General features: G+C 38.9%; 1 protein-coding gene across 2 annotated transcripts in view; it reads right to left on the bottom strand.

Annotated features, from left to right (window-relative positions):
* Nucleotides 1-18,462, bottom strand: part of atp8a1 (ATPase phospholipid transporting 8A1) — a 360,724-nt gene that overhangs the window by 48,854 nt on the left and 293,408 nt on the right. For both annotated transcript variants that reach the window (XM_043691994.2, XM_043691984.2), the window contains exons 29-30: nucleotides 6,090-6,168; nucleotides 4,514-4,575 (exon numbers count right to left, since the gene is read on the bottom strand). In XM_043691994.2, the coding sequence (XP_043547929.1) occupies nucleotides 4,514-4,575; nucleotides 6,090-6,168 (141 nt within the window). The remainder of the gene's footprint in view (nucleotides 1-4,513; nucleotides 4,576-6,089; nucleotides 6,169-18,462) is intronic.

Raw genomic sequence — 18,462 nt, forward strand, 5'->3', positions numbered from 1 at the left:
AACTGATCTAGCATCATTTGCCATTTGTAGAAGAAAGTTCCAAACCTCTATCACCCTTTGTGTGTAAATGTGCTTCTTAACATCTCTCCTATACAGTCTGGCCCTAATTTTTAGTCCATGCCCACTTCCCTTCCTTTCTCTTCCTAACCCAAAGACTTTTCACTTGGGCATTGCATTTTATCTCCAGTGAAGATAGAAACCTTTGGGTGCAAACTGGTCAGGTTCCACAGTCATTAACTAGCACTCAGCTGTTGGCACTGGCCCACCTGTTTTGACTGTAACTCTGATTCAATCAGGATTAAAGGTCTTTGTCTCAAAGAGCTGTGCCAAATGCATGACACTGGATATCTGCAGCCCTCCAGAAGCAGCACCTGACTTAACAGGACATTCTATGTCATTATGGTAGCAATATCAAAACAGGCATCAACTCCAGCTCAATGAGGAGTGTAGGAGAACATGCCAAGAGCAGTATTAGGCAAACCTCAGAATCAGACATCACATCTGGCGAGGTTTCAACAGAAACCTACACACATGCTGAAGAGTTGCAGCAGAACTAAGTGATCTCACAACTAACAGATCATATCAATGTTCTGCTGCGAGATTACATTCTATGCATAGTGGTAAATAATTAACTGAGGAATTGATTCCACCACAAGAATGCGAGTGACCCCAGCACGTAACTGAAAAAGACCAGGTGGAAGCATTTGTAGATATCTTCAGCTACAATGGACGAGTGAATGATTCATTTTGGTGCCCTCCTGAGGTGCCAAATGTCACAGTTATCAGTTTTCAGTCAAATTGGGTGACTCAATATGGTATTAAGAAATGATTGAGTGCTCAGTTATGTGAAAGCTATGAGCTCTTAGAGCATCTCAGCTATTGTATTGAAGATCTGTGCTCCAGAATGAGCTGTGCTTCAAGCTAAACTGCTCAAATACTACATTAAATGTAGTCTTACAATTTATGCTCTCTGTGACATTTGGGAACTAGTGTGATTCTGGTCTTAAAGGAACATGGTTCTGGTTGCTTTCTGCCACATGTGCAGGATACTGCAGGGCACACGTGTAGCACTATCCTGCGAGACAGCAATCCAAACACTGGTCCATCCACTAAGGGAAATCAATATTCAACTCATGTGCCTCTGTAGATATGATGCACCCACTAAAGATAAATCATACAGGAAACTTAATGATTTCATATGCTTGAAAAATCAATGTGAATGGCAAGCTCAGTCTTTGACAAACTTTCCGGTTACAAGCTGGTTTATTATATGCTCTCCCCTCAAAAGATAACGAGATGAATTACTGCATGAACATCATAAGTTTACACAGCAGTTGAAAGCTTAATTATCCTCTGGACCTGAATCTATTAAAAGCAATCTCAGAATTCAAGATGACATGTAGATCAGAGATGGTAGGGAAACTTGTAGAAACAATTATTGGGAATAGAGTTAATAGTCACCTGGAAAAGTGCAGATTGATTCATAAGAGTCAGCATGGGTTTGTTTGGGGAAAATTGTGTCTGACTGGAGTTTTTTTGAAGTGGTAACAAAGAGTTAATGAGGGCAAAGTTGTTGATGAGGTGTACATGAACATTAAAAAAGGTATTTGATACAGTGACACATGACAGATGCAAATTATGGAATAAAGAAACACAGCGTAGTTTTTTTTAAGAAAGTCTGAGTTTAGGAAACAAAGTGTAATGTTTATGGGTATTTTTGGGCTGAAAGAAGGTTTGCAGTGGAATCCCCTGAGATCCTTGCTTTTCTTGATATATAGCTGAGAGTTTGTGCATTGTTCTGGGCACCACACTTTTGGGAGGGATGTGAATGCATTTAAGAGAATGCAGAAGTTCACAAAAATTGAGGGATGAGAAGCTTCAATTATGAGGATAGATTGGAGAAGTTGTGACTGTTTTCTTTGGAGAGAAGCAAGCAAGAAGGGGAAACCTGCTAAAAGTTTTCAAAATCATGAGGGGTCTGCACAAAGTCGGTAAGGCAAGTCTGTTCCTGCTAGTAAAATGATAGAGTACCAGACAGCACAGTCTTCAAGCATTTTGCAAAAGAAACAAATGCGAGTTAAGGAAAAAAAAACCTTTTCATACAGCAAGTGTTTGGAATGCAATGTTTGGAAGTATAGTGGAGGCATGATCAATTGAGGCATTCAAGGCAGTGGATGATTATTTAAATAGAAACAACATGCAGACTTGGGGGAGAAGGTAAGAGTTTGGCACGAAGTCAAAATGTGCAGAGAGCCGGTGCAAACACAATGGGCCAACAGCGTCCTTCTGCAACGTAACAATTTTTTTTCTTAATCACTTGTGGGATGCGGGTGGCGCTGGCTAGCCAGTGTTTCTTGACTGTCCTGGTTGCACTGTGATTCTGGGTTCATTAAACACGGTTTTCATGTTCCAGAGGATGGATACCTTATCATCTCAATACCACTTAAGATCATGAATGTGTGTGCAAGGTCTGTAGATATTCTTGAAAAGAGTGTCTCAAATACGTATTTCTCTGCTGATAGGTCAAATTTCATGTGCTGTCTTTGGTGATTCAGTCAACTAGCTGGGATGCTAGTTAAATTTTGCATTAAGAGTTGATGTGGTTTTGTGGTATTGGTGGAACATCCAGGTATGTATGTTTAGAAAAATAAAATTACATTTTCATATCTTTAGAAAATAACAAAAAAAAGGTGGTTCATGTGCATTTCCATGCATTTGTTAAATTTGGAAACTAGAAAATTATTTATATAACATTTATTTAGAAACTTTAAGCTATTCTATATGATTTTCCAAATCATTGAAGATTTAAAATACTCATTAGATCTGTACATTTTTGATCTGCAAGTTCAGTAGAAAACAGCTAGGGAACTATCCTTATTGCTGAAGTTAACTTTCAGCAACTGTAGTCCTTCAATAGTTAGATGTCTGTTACAGCGCCATTTGACATTTCTTTTCCTAGCACTGCCAACTGATACCTGCTTTGGAGATTGTTTATAAATGGGGAATTTTATTCAGAATCCATTAGGGATTAACATGGGGTCCTAAACATGGAAAACATTCTGCCCATTATCATTTTCATTGCCAAAGGTCCAGCACAGAAAATTCTGTGTTCTCGAGCATTCTGCATTTTCTTTCCAAAAGTTCTTTACAGAATCGCTGGAAGAACTTTTCCACTGTTGATGTAATTGAGAAACTTGATTGTTTGAAAAGGATTATGTGAATATCTACCTCATTGCTATTTGTAGGGTAATGCGGTGTCATCATTGTCATGTTTGTATATTATAAACACTGCATTTCATAATAATGGACTCTAATTGAGATAATTTGAGACATTTGGGATGAGATGGGCTGCAAATGATCACAGTTGAGTTAAAGAAGCAGATCAAAAGGATCAGGGTAAATTCAATACGAAGGTATATAGAATACTTCAAGTTAGAGCTAACAGAAAATGTAGCTTTGTAGACTTATTTGTTTTATTATTTGGATGTAAAAAGATTCAAGATAAGGCAAAAATATTTATCAGTCTGGAGACAGCAAATACATGATTATTGTGTTGACAACAGAATTTCTATGGGAAACAAACATTTAAATAACTACCTTAACTTTAAAAAGTGTTAAATGTGATTTAAATAATCTGGCAAAAATCTGGTAGAGATAAAGCAGCCCAAAATACAGTTCAGCTAACAATGTAGATGCGATGAGCTTCAGTGCATTAAATAGCCTTTGCCTTTCCTCGGAGAGATAAAAAAAAACATTTTAAATCTTAAATTTTAAACCTTAAATTTCAAAAAATCATTCATGGAATGTGTGCCACTGGTTAGGCCAGCATTTATTGTCCAAACCTAATTGCCCAGAGGGCAGGTGAGAATCAACCACATTGCTGTGGCTCTGGAGTCATATGTAGGCCAACCAGATATAGACAGCAGTTTCCTTTCCTAAAGGACATTAATTAACTGGATAGATTTTCCAACAATCAACAATGGTTCCATGTCATCATTAGACTCTTAGTTACAGATTTGTTTTGAATTTATGGTAGGATTTAAACCTGGGCCCCCCAAACATTGTTGTGGTTCTGTTCGCCGAGCTGGAAGTTTTTGTTGCAAACGTTTCGTCCCCTGGCTAGGCGACATCATCAGTGCTTGGGAGCCTCCTGTGAAGCGCTTCTTTACCTGGGTCATTACCCAAACATTACCTGGGTCTCTGGATTAAGAGCCTAGAGATAATACCACTGTGCCATTGCCTTCCCTGTAAACTAGTTCTGTAGGACAATCGAAGAACTTGAACTTGCTGTTTCTTAATTAGAAACTGAGAAAACAACAGTCAGATACCACCTGTTCTAATATGTTTGAATAGCTCATTAGATTTTGTTTTTAGAAAATCTTCACAAAGAGAGCAAAGCAAAAGCAATCAACTTTTTTAATACCAGAGTTATAAGCATGTGGAAATTCAGCAGGACACATGCAAGAATTAGTCCTTCATTAATAGGTTATGGGGAATAACAAAACTAACTTACTGTATAAACCATATTTCCTAGTAGTAGGCGGCCAGGCGTCTTTCCATTTCCAAATGCTGTGTCTGCAGGAAGCAAAAAATGCTAAAGTGAGTTCAACAGTTCAAATTATTAGTTGTTGAAAGCTCCAAGAAAATAATCCCACATCTGCTAGTCATATCGTAGCAGCAGATTTTTCTTAGTTAATGTGCGATCTGATATTTAGAAGAACCAAGTTATTCTGTGAGGACATCACAGAAACTGTCCCTCCAGGATTATTATAATAAAGATGTAATAGCTGCAGCAGAATTTCTTTTATCCTTACATATTACTGTACACTGAGGTAGTTTTAGTGAAATGCACAGTGCAATGTTTCTTCAAACTTTTAAACCAAATTGGAAGAATGATTTTGAGAAATTCAGACTTGCCAGTTTTGTATGTGCTGTCAGTGAGAAGTGAGCTAAAGACATTTAATGAGAATTTGGACAATAAATCTAATGCAGCAAAGGCTTTTGTATATCCATGGCAAAACAATGACTGATTTTTTTAATGCTGCAATAAATGAAATATATTACATCAATGTATTTGATACTATTTACCTTAACTTTCAAACGATCCTTAAGACCACCTTGCTACCTTAGAGGTATCTAAGGAGACCACTGTCACGCAAACATTCACTTTTTTCAATATTTCTTAGGAAGTAAAACAAGCAGCAGCCCAAATTTACAGGGAGGATGGAAGAAGTTGAATAAATCATTTGCAAATACAAACTTTCAGGAAACAATTCCCAGATAACGGAATGAATACTGTAGAAAATTATGGTGAAATCCACTTTTGAATTTCTACATTAAAAAGAAAAGGTACCAGAAGGCACAGGATAGTTGCAACCATTTTATGGGTGCAAAAAAAGGGACCAATTTCAGGATTTAAAGATCCATACTATACCTGTGTTCAGGGTGCACATCTACCAAATGTCAATGAATTGCCAAATGCCTATTTTATAACTTCTTATAGGAAACTAACAAAAAACTGCTTTACTCAGGCTTTCCTAGTGACTGTTGCAGCATAAGCAATGAATTATCTTTTGCTGGGCTCTGTCAGCTTATCAATGTCACCCTTGCATTCTTCTCTCCCATTTAAAAAGGAATGCTGTAGAGCTTGAAAGAGGAAACTCAATTTATACTGCTATTGATCTGTCTTATAATGCTGTTTTTATTCAGCTTAGTAAAGACCAACTCTGAAGAAATAGTTGAGCAAAATTTGTATGCATGGCAAATTGATTGTTTTAAAAAAATAGAAACCCAAGCATTCAAACTACCCACAGCATTTACTTTTCTGCATTAGTAATTTTACAGTTTTTTATGTTTTGTTTTGTTTCACTTTCATGCAAGTATTGAGAGTTTTTGTTCCAATAAACGTTGGTGAAACATTAAGCTCTGGACAAACAAGGCTGAAGTTGAACAGTTGATTAAATATTTAATCTCATATTCGTCAGTTAGGAGGAAAAAACCAACTCAACAAACCATAGATTGTATGCATGAAGAAATAAGATAATCTGAAAAGATCTCACTAAACATTTATGTTTGTCTATGCTGCTCACCATGCTCGAGGGCTTTCAGTGGGAACCAAAACAGAATAACCGAATGGAACAGGCCGTTCAAACAATGAACCCAGAAAACCTATGGGAAAAGAAAAATCCATGAGAACCATTTACAACAAACCAGCACTGTGAACTTTAACCCTTCTCTTTATCATGGTTTCAAATTCACTAAGTGTGTTTTTTGTCTCACCACCACTATGAGGCGTTTTCCTGACAACCACTTTTAATCTTTTAACAACTTAGGCTTATTTTACAATTTGCCCACAGTGGCATCTTTTGATATGATTGCTTTTTTAAATTTGTTTCAGGGACTGTCGCACATGTCGCTCACTGCTCAATTAAGAGATTGTAATTACATTTAAGTGATATTTTGACATCAGAACTATCTCGTTCTAAATTTAAGCAATAAACTTCCAGCTTTCATATAAAACAAACACTCCACACGCAAAATAATTTCTACTACCAATTGTACATCTGTCATTATAACACATTCCAAACTGTTAACCTAAAGCAGAAAATAATTTGTAAAGTAGCCGGTCCAGAAACGTTTGATTCTAAAGGAAAAAGGTATAACAGTATTTAACTATTCCTATAATGATGTGCTATAAATTCACGAGTGATTTGTCTTTCTACATTTAATTAGTTTAGTCAAATTACTAGAGATTATGTACTGCCTTATAAGCTTCCTAATATATTAATTGAAAGTAACTGAATTTATTGTCACATGTATTCACATGAGTACAGTGTGAACTTTACAAGTCGTCACTTATGGTGTGATTTTAGGTACAAATGTACCTAGGTACAGATTCTAACGTACAAAACTTAGGGGGGAAAAATAGAAAAATAAAGAAATAAAAAAGTCCAGCATTACAAATGATAGGAATAAATTAGAAAAATAGACAACTAAAATGATCATTAGCTGAGTTGGGCAATATGAGTTGATGTTCATATAGCTTAGAAATAATTGCTGTTCCATTCTCTCTGTTCATCTGTTATTTTCTGGTACAACCAAAGTATTAAAGGTGGACCACTCATTTTCAATTAATTAATTTAGAAAATGAAATTGAATGGAAAATGGAAAATTAATGGTAGTACTTACTCCACTATAAGAAAATAGCAATTCTGATTTTTCACAAAATGTTCTCTATATTTATTTGGAAGCTTCTCATTAAAATGTTTGTTGGCATTCTGTTCTTTCTCCTGCCCCTTACATTCATTCTTTCCATCTTGGTCTCCTCTAGTGGCCCCCAGCATCACAGATACCAGTGTTCAGCCACTTTGATTCACTTCACATGATACCAACAAATGGTTGGAGGCTCTGGATACTGAAAATACTATGGGCCTTAATAACATTCTGATAATAATACTGAAGACTTGGGCTCCAGAACTTACCATACCCCTAATCAAGTTGTTCCTGTACAGTTATAACACTAGGATAAAACATAGAACGTTACAGTGCAGTACATGCCCTTCGGCCCTTGATGTTGCACCGACCTGAGAAAATAATCTGATGCCCATCTAACCCACACCGTTCCATTATTATCCATATGCATGTCCAATACCCATTTAAATGCCCTTAACATCGGCGAGTCTACTACTGTTGTAGGCAGGCCGTTTCACTCTCCTACTACTGTGAGTGAAGAAACTACCTCTAATATTTGTCCTAAATCTATCACCCCTCAATTTAAAGCTATGTCCCCTTGTGTTAGTCTTCACCATCGGTGGAAAAACGTTCTCACTGTCCACCCTATCTAACCCTCTGATTATCTGAGACGTCTGGATTAAGTCACCTCTCAACCTTCTTCTCTTCAACAAAAACAGCCTCGGTTCCCTCAGCCTTTCCTTGCAAGGCCTTCCTTCCATTCCAGGCAACATCCTAGTAAATCTCCTCTGAACCTTTCCAAACCTTCTAAATTCTTGCTATAACATGGTGATCAGAACTGCACAAACTCTCCACGTGCAGCCTTACCAGTGTCTTGTAGTGCTGAAGCATAACTTTGTGGCTCAGAAACTCAATCTCCCTACCAATAAACACACCATATGCCTTCTTAACAACACTATCAACCTGGGTGGCAACTTTCAGGGATTTATGCACCAGGACACAGACCTCTCTGTTCATCTACACTGCCAAGAATTTTACAATTAACCCAGTACTCTGCATTCCTGTTACTTCTTCCAAAATGAACTACCTCTCACTCTTCTGCATCAAATTCTATTTGCCACATCTCAGCCCAGCTCTGCATCTTATTGATGTCCCTCTGTAACCCACAACATCCTTCGGCACTATCCACAACTCTGCCTACCTTAGTGTCATCTAAAAAATTTACTAACCCATCCTTCTACACCCACATCCAGATCATTTATAAAAATGACAAACAGCAGTAGCCTCAAAACAGATCCTTGCAGCACACCACTGGTAACTGAGCTCTAGGACGAACATTTCCCATCAACCATAACCCTGTCTTCTTTAAGTCAGTCAATTTCTGGCCCAAACTGCTAAATTGCCTTCAATCCCAAAACTCCATATTTTGTGCAAAAGCCTAAGGTGTGCAACCTTATCAAAAGCCTTACTGAAGTCCATAGACACCACATTAACCGCTTTACCTTCATCCACCTGCTTTGGCACCTTCTCTAATTGACAATGAGGAAAATTGCCCAGGTATGTCCTGTACACACAAAGCAGAGCAAATCCAACCCAACCAATTGTCGTCCCATCATCTATGAACTGATGGAAGTTGTCATCAACTGTGCTATCAAGCAGCACCTGCTCAGCGATGCCCAGTTTGGGTTCCTTCAGGGCCACTCAGCTCCTGACCTCACTACAGCCTTGGTTCAAACATGGAATTCCAGAGAAGCGGTTAGAGTGACAGCCTTTGTCATCAAGGCTAGGTTTGATCATGTGTGGTATCAAGGACACCTTGTGAAACTGGAACCAATGAGAAAACTCTCTGCTGTTGGAGTCACACCTGACACACAGGAAGATGGTTGTGTTGTTGGAGGTCAATGATCTCAGCTCCAGGACATCTCTGCAGGAGTTGTTCAGGGAAGTGTCTTAGGTCCAACCATCTTCAGCTGCTTCATCAATGACTTCCCTCCATCATAAGGACAGAAATGGGAATGTCCACTGATGATTGCACAATGTTCAGCACAATTCACAACTCCTCAGACACCGAAGCAGTCCATGTTTAAATGTAGTATCAATATCCAAGCTTAGGCTGACAAGTGGCAAGTAACATTCGCACCACACAAATACTAGGCAACGACTATCGCCAATAAGAGATAATCTAACCATTACCCTTTGACAGTCAATGGTGCTAATGTCAATGAATCCCCCACTATCAACATCCTGATGTTTACCTGGATTAACATCCAGGAAACTCAGTTGGGCTTATCACATAAACACAGTAGCTACGAGAGCAAGTCAGAGACTAGGAATACTGCGATGAGTAAGTCACCTCCTGACTTCCCAAAGACTGTTCACCATCGACTATGTAATACTCCCCATCTACTTGTATGAAGCCTTAGCAACACTCGAGAAGCTTGATTCCATCCAGTACTAAGCAGCCCGCTTAATAGCTATGACATCCACAAGCAGCCAGTCCTTCCATCACCGAAGCTACAGGATACACTGCAGAAATTCATCAAAGATCCTTAGACAACACCTTCCAAACCCATGACTACTTCGACCCACAAGGATGGATCAGCAGAATAATGGATACATCATTATCTGCAACAGAAACAGGAGTTCCTGGAAAAGATCAGCAGGTCTGGCAACATCTGTGAAGAGAAATCAGAGTTAACGTTTTGGGTCCGGTGACGCTTCCTCAGACCATCTGCAAGTCCCCTTCAACTCATTATCCTGACTTAGCCATGAGAGGATTTTAAAAAGTACCACTCATCACCCTGTAAAATTATTTTGAATCTGAGATACATTAACTTTCACTTATAAAGGGTTTTGTTAGAAAGCATGTACAATATTTTCACTAACTTAGTTTTCAGTATACCCAAGTAATTTAGCCTACAGCATGTTACAATCTGTCCTGGGGAACTGAAGGCCTGCTCACTGATATGCAAGTAGTAACAAAAAAATGCACTTCAAAATGTTGTTAAGAACCCAATCCTGCAACTTTTAACACTTGGGGCTGAATCTTATCCAAAATCAGCTTTGTGTCAATTTTGGCAATTTGTATGGATGGTTTCACTATGAGCCCTAGTGTTTTCTTGCATTATTTTCCCAAACTCCCCTCATTACATATATGCCAAGCCCATATGGTGCCCTGCTTGTCATATTCTCCCACTTGCCACAAGCTTCTGGCCCCTGCTAGAATCTAGGATTCCTGGCACCAATGCCATCTTTAAAGCCCCGCCATGAATAATTTGGCAAATGTTGAACAGAGGCTAGTTGGCACCATTACGGCCACCTGGGAATCTGGGGTTTGGTGGGGGGATGGTTAGTGATTCATGCAGTCACTGTTCATGAAGTGTCTCATTAGGTACAAAATGAGTGAGCGACTGAGGAGCCTGGAGATGCAGTCTGGTCGTATCCATCAGATGGGTATCTGTCTCTGCCAGCAGTGTTCCAATGAAAGGTGTCAGTGTGCTCCAAAGTACTGCACTGAAGTTTAGATCTGCATTGTAAGTGGGTTAGAGATGACAAATTGGCCCATTGAGTCCTCTCCACCATTCAATGAGATCTTGACTGATCTGATAATGATCTATCTCAGCCTTGAATAAATTTAATGACCCAATGTTGACAGCCATCTTCCACGGATTCACTACCCTGAGAGAAATTTCTCCTCAAGTCTGCTCTAACTGGGCAACCCTTTACTCTGAAATTATGCCCTCTGGTCCCAGACTCTCCCACAAGTGCAAACAACCTTTCTGTATCTACCCTGTTAAGCCCCAAGGAATTAACTCCACAGCCCAAGTTTAAAGGTTCACAGACAGACCTTTGTCTTGCTTGGCCTTTTAGCATAAACATAAAGCCAGCAGTTTGTCATAGTGATCACTAGTGATCAGTCAAGGGGGTAGACATGTTGCAATATGTTACTGTGGTAGGCAATCTCACATCTGCACCTTGTGCCAGCAGTTTGCCTGGCAAACATACTGCCATGTCTCAATTTTTAAGAGAAGCAATCCTCAAGGGAGACAGCCTTCAAATAGGGAGTCCTGGCAGAATTAAGCCAACAGCAACATCTTGTATTGATCATGGGCCTGGAGAGGTCAAGGTCATAGGATCTGTAACATGAGAGCACATGGAATGGGCCTCAATCAGTTCTTCAGGTCCAGTGCAACCAGTTCAGGGATTCACAATGTCAGTCAGGGGAACAGTACTGATAATCAGGGGTCTGATCACCAATCACTCCATCCAAGTTTGTTAAAGAGTGAACGACAGATACTTCTGGGGTCAGCATGATGAAAGTCAATGGGGCTGATCAGGAATCACTGCCAGGGTAGGAAAATTGGGAAGTCAATTCTAGGAATTGGATGTAGTGTAATGGGATGCACAGGGGACAATATTTGTGAAGGGGTAAAATTAAATATATGATGGTAGGGGAAAGAACTAGTAGCACATTGGAAGATGTGGGGTACTGTGTAGAAGTGATGTGGATGACTGACATTGACAATTCATTAATTTCTGGTAAAATTCAATCCTAAGAATGGTTAGAACCTGGGATGTATTGCCCGAGAGGGTAGTTTCAAAAAGGGTACTTTCAAAAGTAAAAATGAATAAAAATGAAGGATATAAACATGCATTGTTAAGGGAAAACTGGTGGGGGAGTGGGAGTAGGCAAGAATCCAGTGTGGAGCGAATGGGCTGAATGGCTTCCCTCTGTGCTGTAACTATTCTATGATTCAACGAATGGCACTGTGATAAATCTATTGCTGCCAAACTAGAGGGGAAACCTTAATTGTAAAGATATAAGGCACTGGAACAGCACACACTCACTGTTTCGAAATAGGCTTAGCCCTGCAAAAATGGTAGTAGCTAGCTGCCACTTTTGAAACCAAACTTAGTTTTGTTGAAAAAGAGAGATTCTGCACAAATTGATAATAAAAAAAAACCTTACTGAGTAAACAATATTTTAGTTCCTTAACTTTAGCTTCTATTTTAGCATTCATTTTTGGAGAGACAAAATTCACACAGCATTAAATATTTAATCTGTTAATGATATTCAACCACCATTATTCACAGCTAGTATCATGAAAAACATAAAAACCATACAACCTTAAATTCTTTGTGGATTTAGGACTGCCTTTTATGGAATAGTAAATTGGCAAATGGAGTATAATATGGGAAAATACGAAGGTGTTGTTTTGGAAGGAAGAACAAAAGAACAGAGTATAATTTCAGTGGAGAAAAAGTGCAGAAAGCTGCAACACACAGGGACTAGGAGATACTTGTGCATAAACCACCAGTTTCCTCATTTCTCCTTCCCCTACCTTACCACAGTTCCATCCTTCCAGCTCAGCACTGTCCCCATGACCTGTCCTACCTGCCAATCTCCCTTCCCACCTATCCGGTCCACCCTCCCCTCTGACCTCCACCCCCACCCCCATTCACCTATTGTTCTCTTTGCTACCTTCTCCCCAGCCTCACCCCCCCATTTATCTCTCCAGCCTGGAGGCTACCTGCCTCTATCCTGACGAAGGGCTTTTGCCCAAAATGTCGATTTTCCTGCTCCTCGGATGCTGCCTGTCCTGTTGTGCTTTTCCAGCACCACTTTAAAACCCAGGGCTGAGCAGCTGACTCCTTTTCCTATTTCTTATGGTCTAACACCTTTAAATGACTTCAGAACACATGCATTTTCCAGGCTAAAACAATTCACAATCAATTAATTTTAGTGTAGCACCTGTGGTCACAACTCTACAGTTCTTTAAGGTCCCATAAACAGCAAATGAATGATCAGATGATCTGTTTTTGATGTTAGCAAGGAAACACTGGTCAGAGCAGCAAGATAATGCTCTGATTACTTGGATCTGACAGTGTTGTATATCACTTAAGAGACAGTAAACCTTTCCAAGAATGCAGGTACTGTTCCCTATATTGGAGTGGCAGTCTAGATTATGTGGTCAATCTACTGTGCAGTTTGACTTCATATTCTGCAAAATCATATCAACTGACTCACCCTGAGAAAAATCAGTGGGAATTAATTTGATGGAATCAGGTGACCTCATTAACCTAACACAATCATACGGGGTGACACCCTTCGTCCCCTTCAATGGTGGGTTTTTTTTATTCCAGATTTTTAATGAATTCATATTCAATAATGAATATGAATTCATTATTCATACCATGGTGAAATTCAAACTTGTGTCCTCAGGCATTAGTCTGGATTCTGAATCATTAGTCCAGTAAACATTACCCCCATCATCTCCTCTCAATCTCTGGAAATTATGATGCTGATATGGGAGACGGATTATTGAATGAATCCTTAAATGTCAAATACCACACACATGGAAGGATTTGAACCTGTTTCCCCAGAAGATTAATTACAAACAGGCCATTTAATTACAAATAGTTGAGGTACAAAAAGTCTTACATATTCCTCTGAATTCCATCACCGTTTATTTTGTTCAATGACCTGTCATGATTAAATTGAGTATTTGATTGACAAAGCATAGAGTAGAGAGTTTGGAGAAGATTTGTAGCTCAGGCTGAGGTTCTGGATCTAAGTTAGCTCACTGAGCTGGAAGGTTCATTTTCAGATGTTTCGTCACCATACTAGGCAACATCAGTGAGCCTCAGTGAAGCACTAGTTTTATGACCTGCTTTCAATTTGTATGTTTAGGTTTCCTTGGGTTGGTGATGTCATTTCCTGTTCTTTTTCTCAGGGGGTGGTAAATAGGGCCCAAGTCAATGTGTTTGTTGATAGAGTTCCAGTTGGAATGCCATACTTCTAGGAATTCTCGTGTGTCTCTGCATTTGGCTTGTCCTAGGACGGATGTTTTGTCCCAGTCGAAGTGGTGTCCTTCCTCATCTGTATGTGAGAATACATTATTTCAACGAGCCACCACACACCGCAGCACAGAGGAACTACGAAGAGCAGAGGAAAATCACCCATACAGCGTATTCAAAAAGAATGAGTAACAAATGAACACAGTCTGCTGATTTCTCAGCAACAAACCCAAACAAGCAGAAAAAACACATCCACAAACCCTAGCCACTCTCCCCTACATCAAAGATATCTCAGGAATGACTGTCAGACTACTCAGACCTCTTGGCATCATGGTAGCCCACACCCACCAACACACTAAAACAGCAGTTAATGAACTTGAAAGACCCTATACAGTCAACATGCAAAATGAACATCATTTATAAAATACTTTGCAAGAACCGTAACAAACACTACATTGGACAAACAGGCAGAAAACTAGCCACCAGGATACATGAACATCAACTAGCCACAAAAAGACATGACCCTCTCTCACTAGTATCCTTACATACAGATAAGGAAGGACACCACTTCGACCAAGACGACACATTCATCCTCGGAGAAGCCAAACAAGCGACATGCACAAGAATTCCTGGAAGCATGGCAGTCCAACTGGAACTCTATCAACAAATACTTTGACTTGGACCCCATTTACCACCCTCTGAGAAAAAGAACAGGAAATGACATCACCAACCCAAGGAAACCTAAACACACAAATTAGAAAGCGGATCATAATACCAATGCTTCATCGGAGGCTCACTGATGTTACCTAGTACGGTGACGAAACATCTGAAAACGAACCTTCCAGCTCAGCGAGCAAACTTACATCCAAAAGCATAGGATAAAACTAGTTGCAATAATGCATGGTTTACTTTCCTAGCAAATACTAGGTTTAAACTTCATAAGTGCTATCTTCACAATCAACTTTTCATTTAGTTTTTGTAGAAAATCAATGCAACAGCTATGTAATGTTTACTGAAGATATTTTTAGGATATTCTTTTAGCTCAATTGATCCTTTTGGCAATCATTCTCTGCAAATTGTCCTATTTCTCAGTTTGAATTTAATACTTTAGCTATATTGCAAATTTTGGACTTCATATATCAAAGTAAAAGCATAATATATTTCAATCTTGCAAACCATCTCATCCTCATGTATCACAAACATGTGCACACTTTTGAATTAATAATCATAAAATTACAGCAGAGTGTAAATTGTTCTAATTAAAGGTACTATCCCCATTAACTATGGTTTTGTTTATCCCTGAGCATATTTGATTTACTGTAGTTAAATCATAATGCAATAATTGATACCATACATCAGTATTAGACAATTTAACGTGCTCCAGTCATTGACACAAAAGTGCCACATTCAAAAACAAGGAATCAAGTAGTACTATAACATAATCCAAAATGCCATAAACATAAATTATGTCAGGTAGATCAAGAGTGGTTCAGTTGACTTAATTCAATTGCATTTTATTCATTTTGTATTTTATGTGTAATATAGAGTTTTAATATTCCTTATATCACCAGATAACAGGAAACACGGCATATTTCATAATTTCACTAGTATTTCTTCAACAGAAGTTAGACTACTGATCCATATGAGGGATATTTGCAACTTCAAACTTCATAGACATCAGGAGTAAAGCAGCATAAATGAGTCTTTGTGTAGGAAGATAATTTCTTTTTAGTTTTCACAGGGTTTTACTGTGATCTTAGTTAATTGATCTTCCTCATTACGATGTATTAACAAGAAATCACAGGTAGCAAAATGAAAACAACGACAACAATAAGTTGCTGTTGAAAGATGCAGATACAAGGACAATGTTTCAACCTGCTGTAAGGACATTAAAACCAACACTCCAGGTAGGCAGGAGAAAGCGAGGACTGCAGAGATGGAGATTAGTGTTAAAAAGTGTGGTGCTGGAAAAGCACAGCCAGTCAGGCAACATCCAAGGAGCAGGAGAGTTGACATTTTGAGCATCAGCTCTTCATCAGGAATGTGGGGGAGGCCCAAAGGGGATGAGAGATAAATGGAAGGGAGGATTGGGGCTGGGGGGAAGGTAGCTGGGAATGCATTAGGTAGGTGAAGGTGGGGGAGGTTATAGTGATAGATCAGAGCAGATGGTGAAGCGGATAGGTGGGAAGGAAGATGGACAGGTAGGACAGTTCAAGAGGGCGGTGTTGAGTTGGAAGGCTGGATTCTTAGATTCCCTACAGTGTGGAAACAGGCCATTTTGGTCCAACAATTCCACACTTAATGTACCTAACACTACAGGCAATTTAGCACGGCCAATTTATCTGACCTACACATCTTTGGACTGTGGAAGGAAACCAGAGCACCCGGAGGAAACCCACGCAGACACGGGGAGAACGTGCAAACTCCACACAGATAGTGGTCAGAGTCTGGATTCAAATCCGGGTCCCTGGCGCTGCAAGGCAGTGGTACTAACCACTGAACTACCGTGCTGCCCTGGGATCTGGGATTGGGGGGGGGGGGGTGCAGTGGGGAAAATGAGGAAACTGGTGAAATCAATATTGATTTTGTGTGGTTGGAGGGTCCCAATGAGGAAGATGAGGTAGCCATGTGGTTGGAGGGTCTACACAGACAGCCTTACATTTAAATTTCGACTGACTTCAGGCAGTTTAATCTACAATGCAGCTTTATGTCCAGGTGGTATGGCAGATTCTTCCCTGGTGTACTGGTGAGCCATAAGCAACATTGTTGTCAGTTTGCCCCTCAGTGCAACATGGACATAATCTTTCCATGGTTTCAGTGTGTTAATTAATACAAAAACCCCAAGAATTGGTAGAAGGCTTATGGTTTCTTAAAATTTAGATACGTATTTTCTGATTAAAATATTCTACTACTGTCAATTTTGTTTTCAAAAGCAGCAGCTTTTTTTCAATAAACCCTGATTTTCTCACTTGTCCATCTATCAGGATCCTATGTGTGACAAAAACATAAACATTGGCTCCTTCCAGATAAAAATGAATATAATGATTTAAACATTCAAAAGCCGAGAATCTGAATAAACTGCCGGATAGTACAAAGGCAGTACAGTTTGAGAGAAGAGCTATGAACAAATCTTCAGAGATCCCAGACACCTCGAGGACTCCAATGTGCACAGTGATACTTTATTTAATGTTTACTCTACTTGGTGGCTAGCCTCCCAGTATCACCTGTCTGACAGTCTTCTTGATAGATACAAAAATTCCTGCTTAAAAATTCTGGCTGGCAAGTTTCTTTTTAAAACTTTTTGTATAAATTAACTGAATAATAACTAGCTTAGAAAGGAAATATTTATTTGCCCAAGAAGCCATGTTTATTATCCATTTGTGCATCCTCTTAGCTTTTTTTTTTAACTACCTTTGTCAGCATAATCCTCTCCTTCTATCTTGCTCATACGTTTATGTATTCTCTCTTTTAAGTACATTTTTGGAAATATTTTTATTTTATGGGGCAACAGTAGGTAGGCTAGTATTTATTGCACATTCACAATTATGCAAAAGGAGGTGGTGGTGAGCTGCCTCTTGAACCACTGCTTGTTGTTAGGGTGGGAGGATACTCAAAGTGCTACATTAATTGCCAAAATGGAGATTGAAGCAAGTTTTACATTCTCACTGCTCTGATTAAAGAAATTTCCTCTGAATTGCCTATTTGATTTCTAGGTATATTCTGTGCTAAACAGTTTCTACTTTAGCTCTTCCCTACAAGAGGAAATATTTTGTGTCCACTCCTGCAAAGTATTTTGTAATTTTAAAGACATCTATGAAGTTACTATAGCCTTTTTGCTAAGAGGAAAGAGACCAAGCCTATTCACCCTCTCCTGAGAGTTACATCCTTGTATTTCTAGTATTATTATTGGAATAATCTTTTGCCCCTCACAACAATATACAGCTCCTTTAAAGTATTAGAACACTCTCATAATACTTTGTCAGAGTATTTAAATTTATTATAACATGAACAACATCAGGAAATATTAAATTAGGTGAACAAAAGCATGTTAAAAGAGATAGACTTAAGGTATGTCTTAAATAAGGCAGAGAAAACTCGGCTGGAGCTTAGGGCCATATATAAAAGGTTGCATAATTTTAGAAAGCAGTGTACAAATATAATGTCAGTATAAGGAGCAATATGGAAAAATAAGGCCATAAAGAAAAGCAAACCATTTCCATGGTTTAGTTCATGAGGGATAGAATTTAAACATAAACAACTTGTACTAAACTTGAAAGAAAGGCAGGCTTGTATTTGTACAACACTTTACACAACTTTCAGATGTCTCAAAATGCTTTACAGCCTTACTAGTGATGAAGTAATATTTAAAGTATAGTCTTTATTGCAAGGTAGGATATGCGGCAGCCAACTAATAGATGGCCAACTCCTACAAGCAATAATTTGACAGAGACCAGATACACTTTTTGTGATATT

This window comes from Chiloscyllium plagiosum, unplaced genomic scaffold, assembly GCF_037043375.1.
Source record: "Chiloscyllium plagiosum isolate Xiang-an unplaced genomic scaffold, Cpla_swu_hap1 HiC_scaffold_1, whole genome shotgun sequence".
NCBI classification, from domain to species: Eukaryota; Metazoa; Chordata; class Chondrichthyes; order Orectolobiformes; family Hemiscylliidae; genus Chiloscyllium; species Chiloscyllium plagiosum.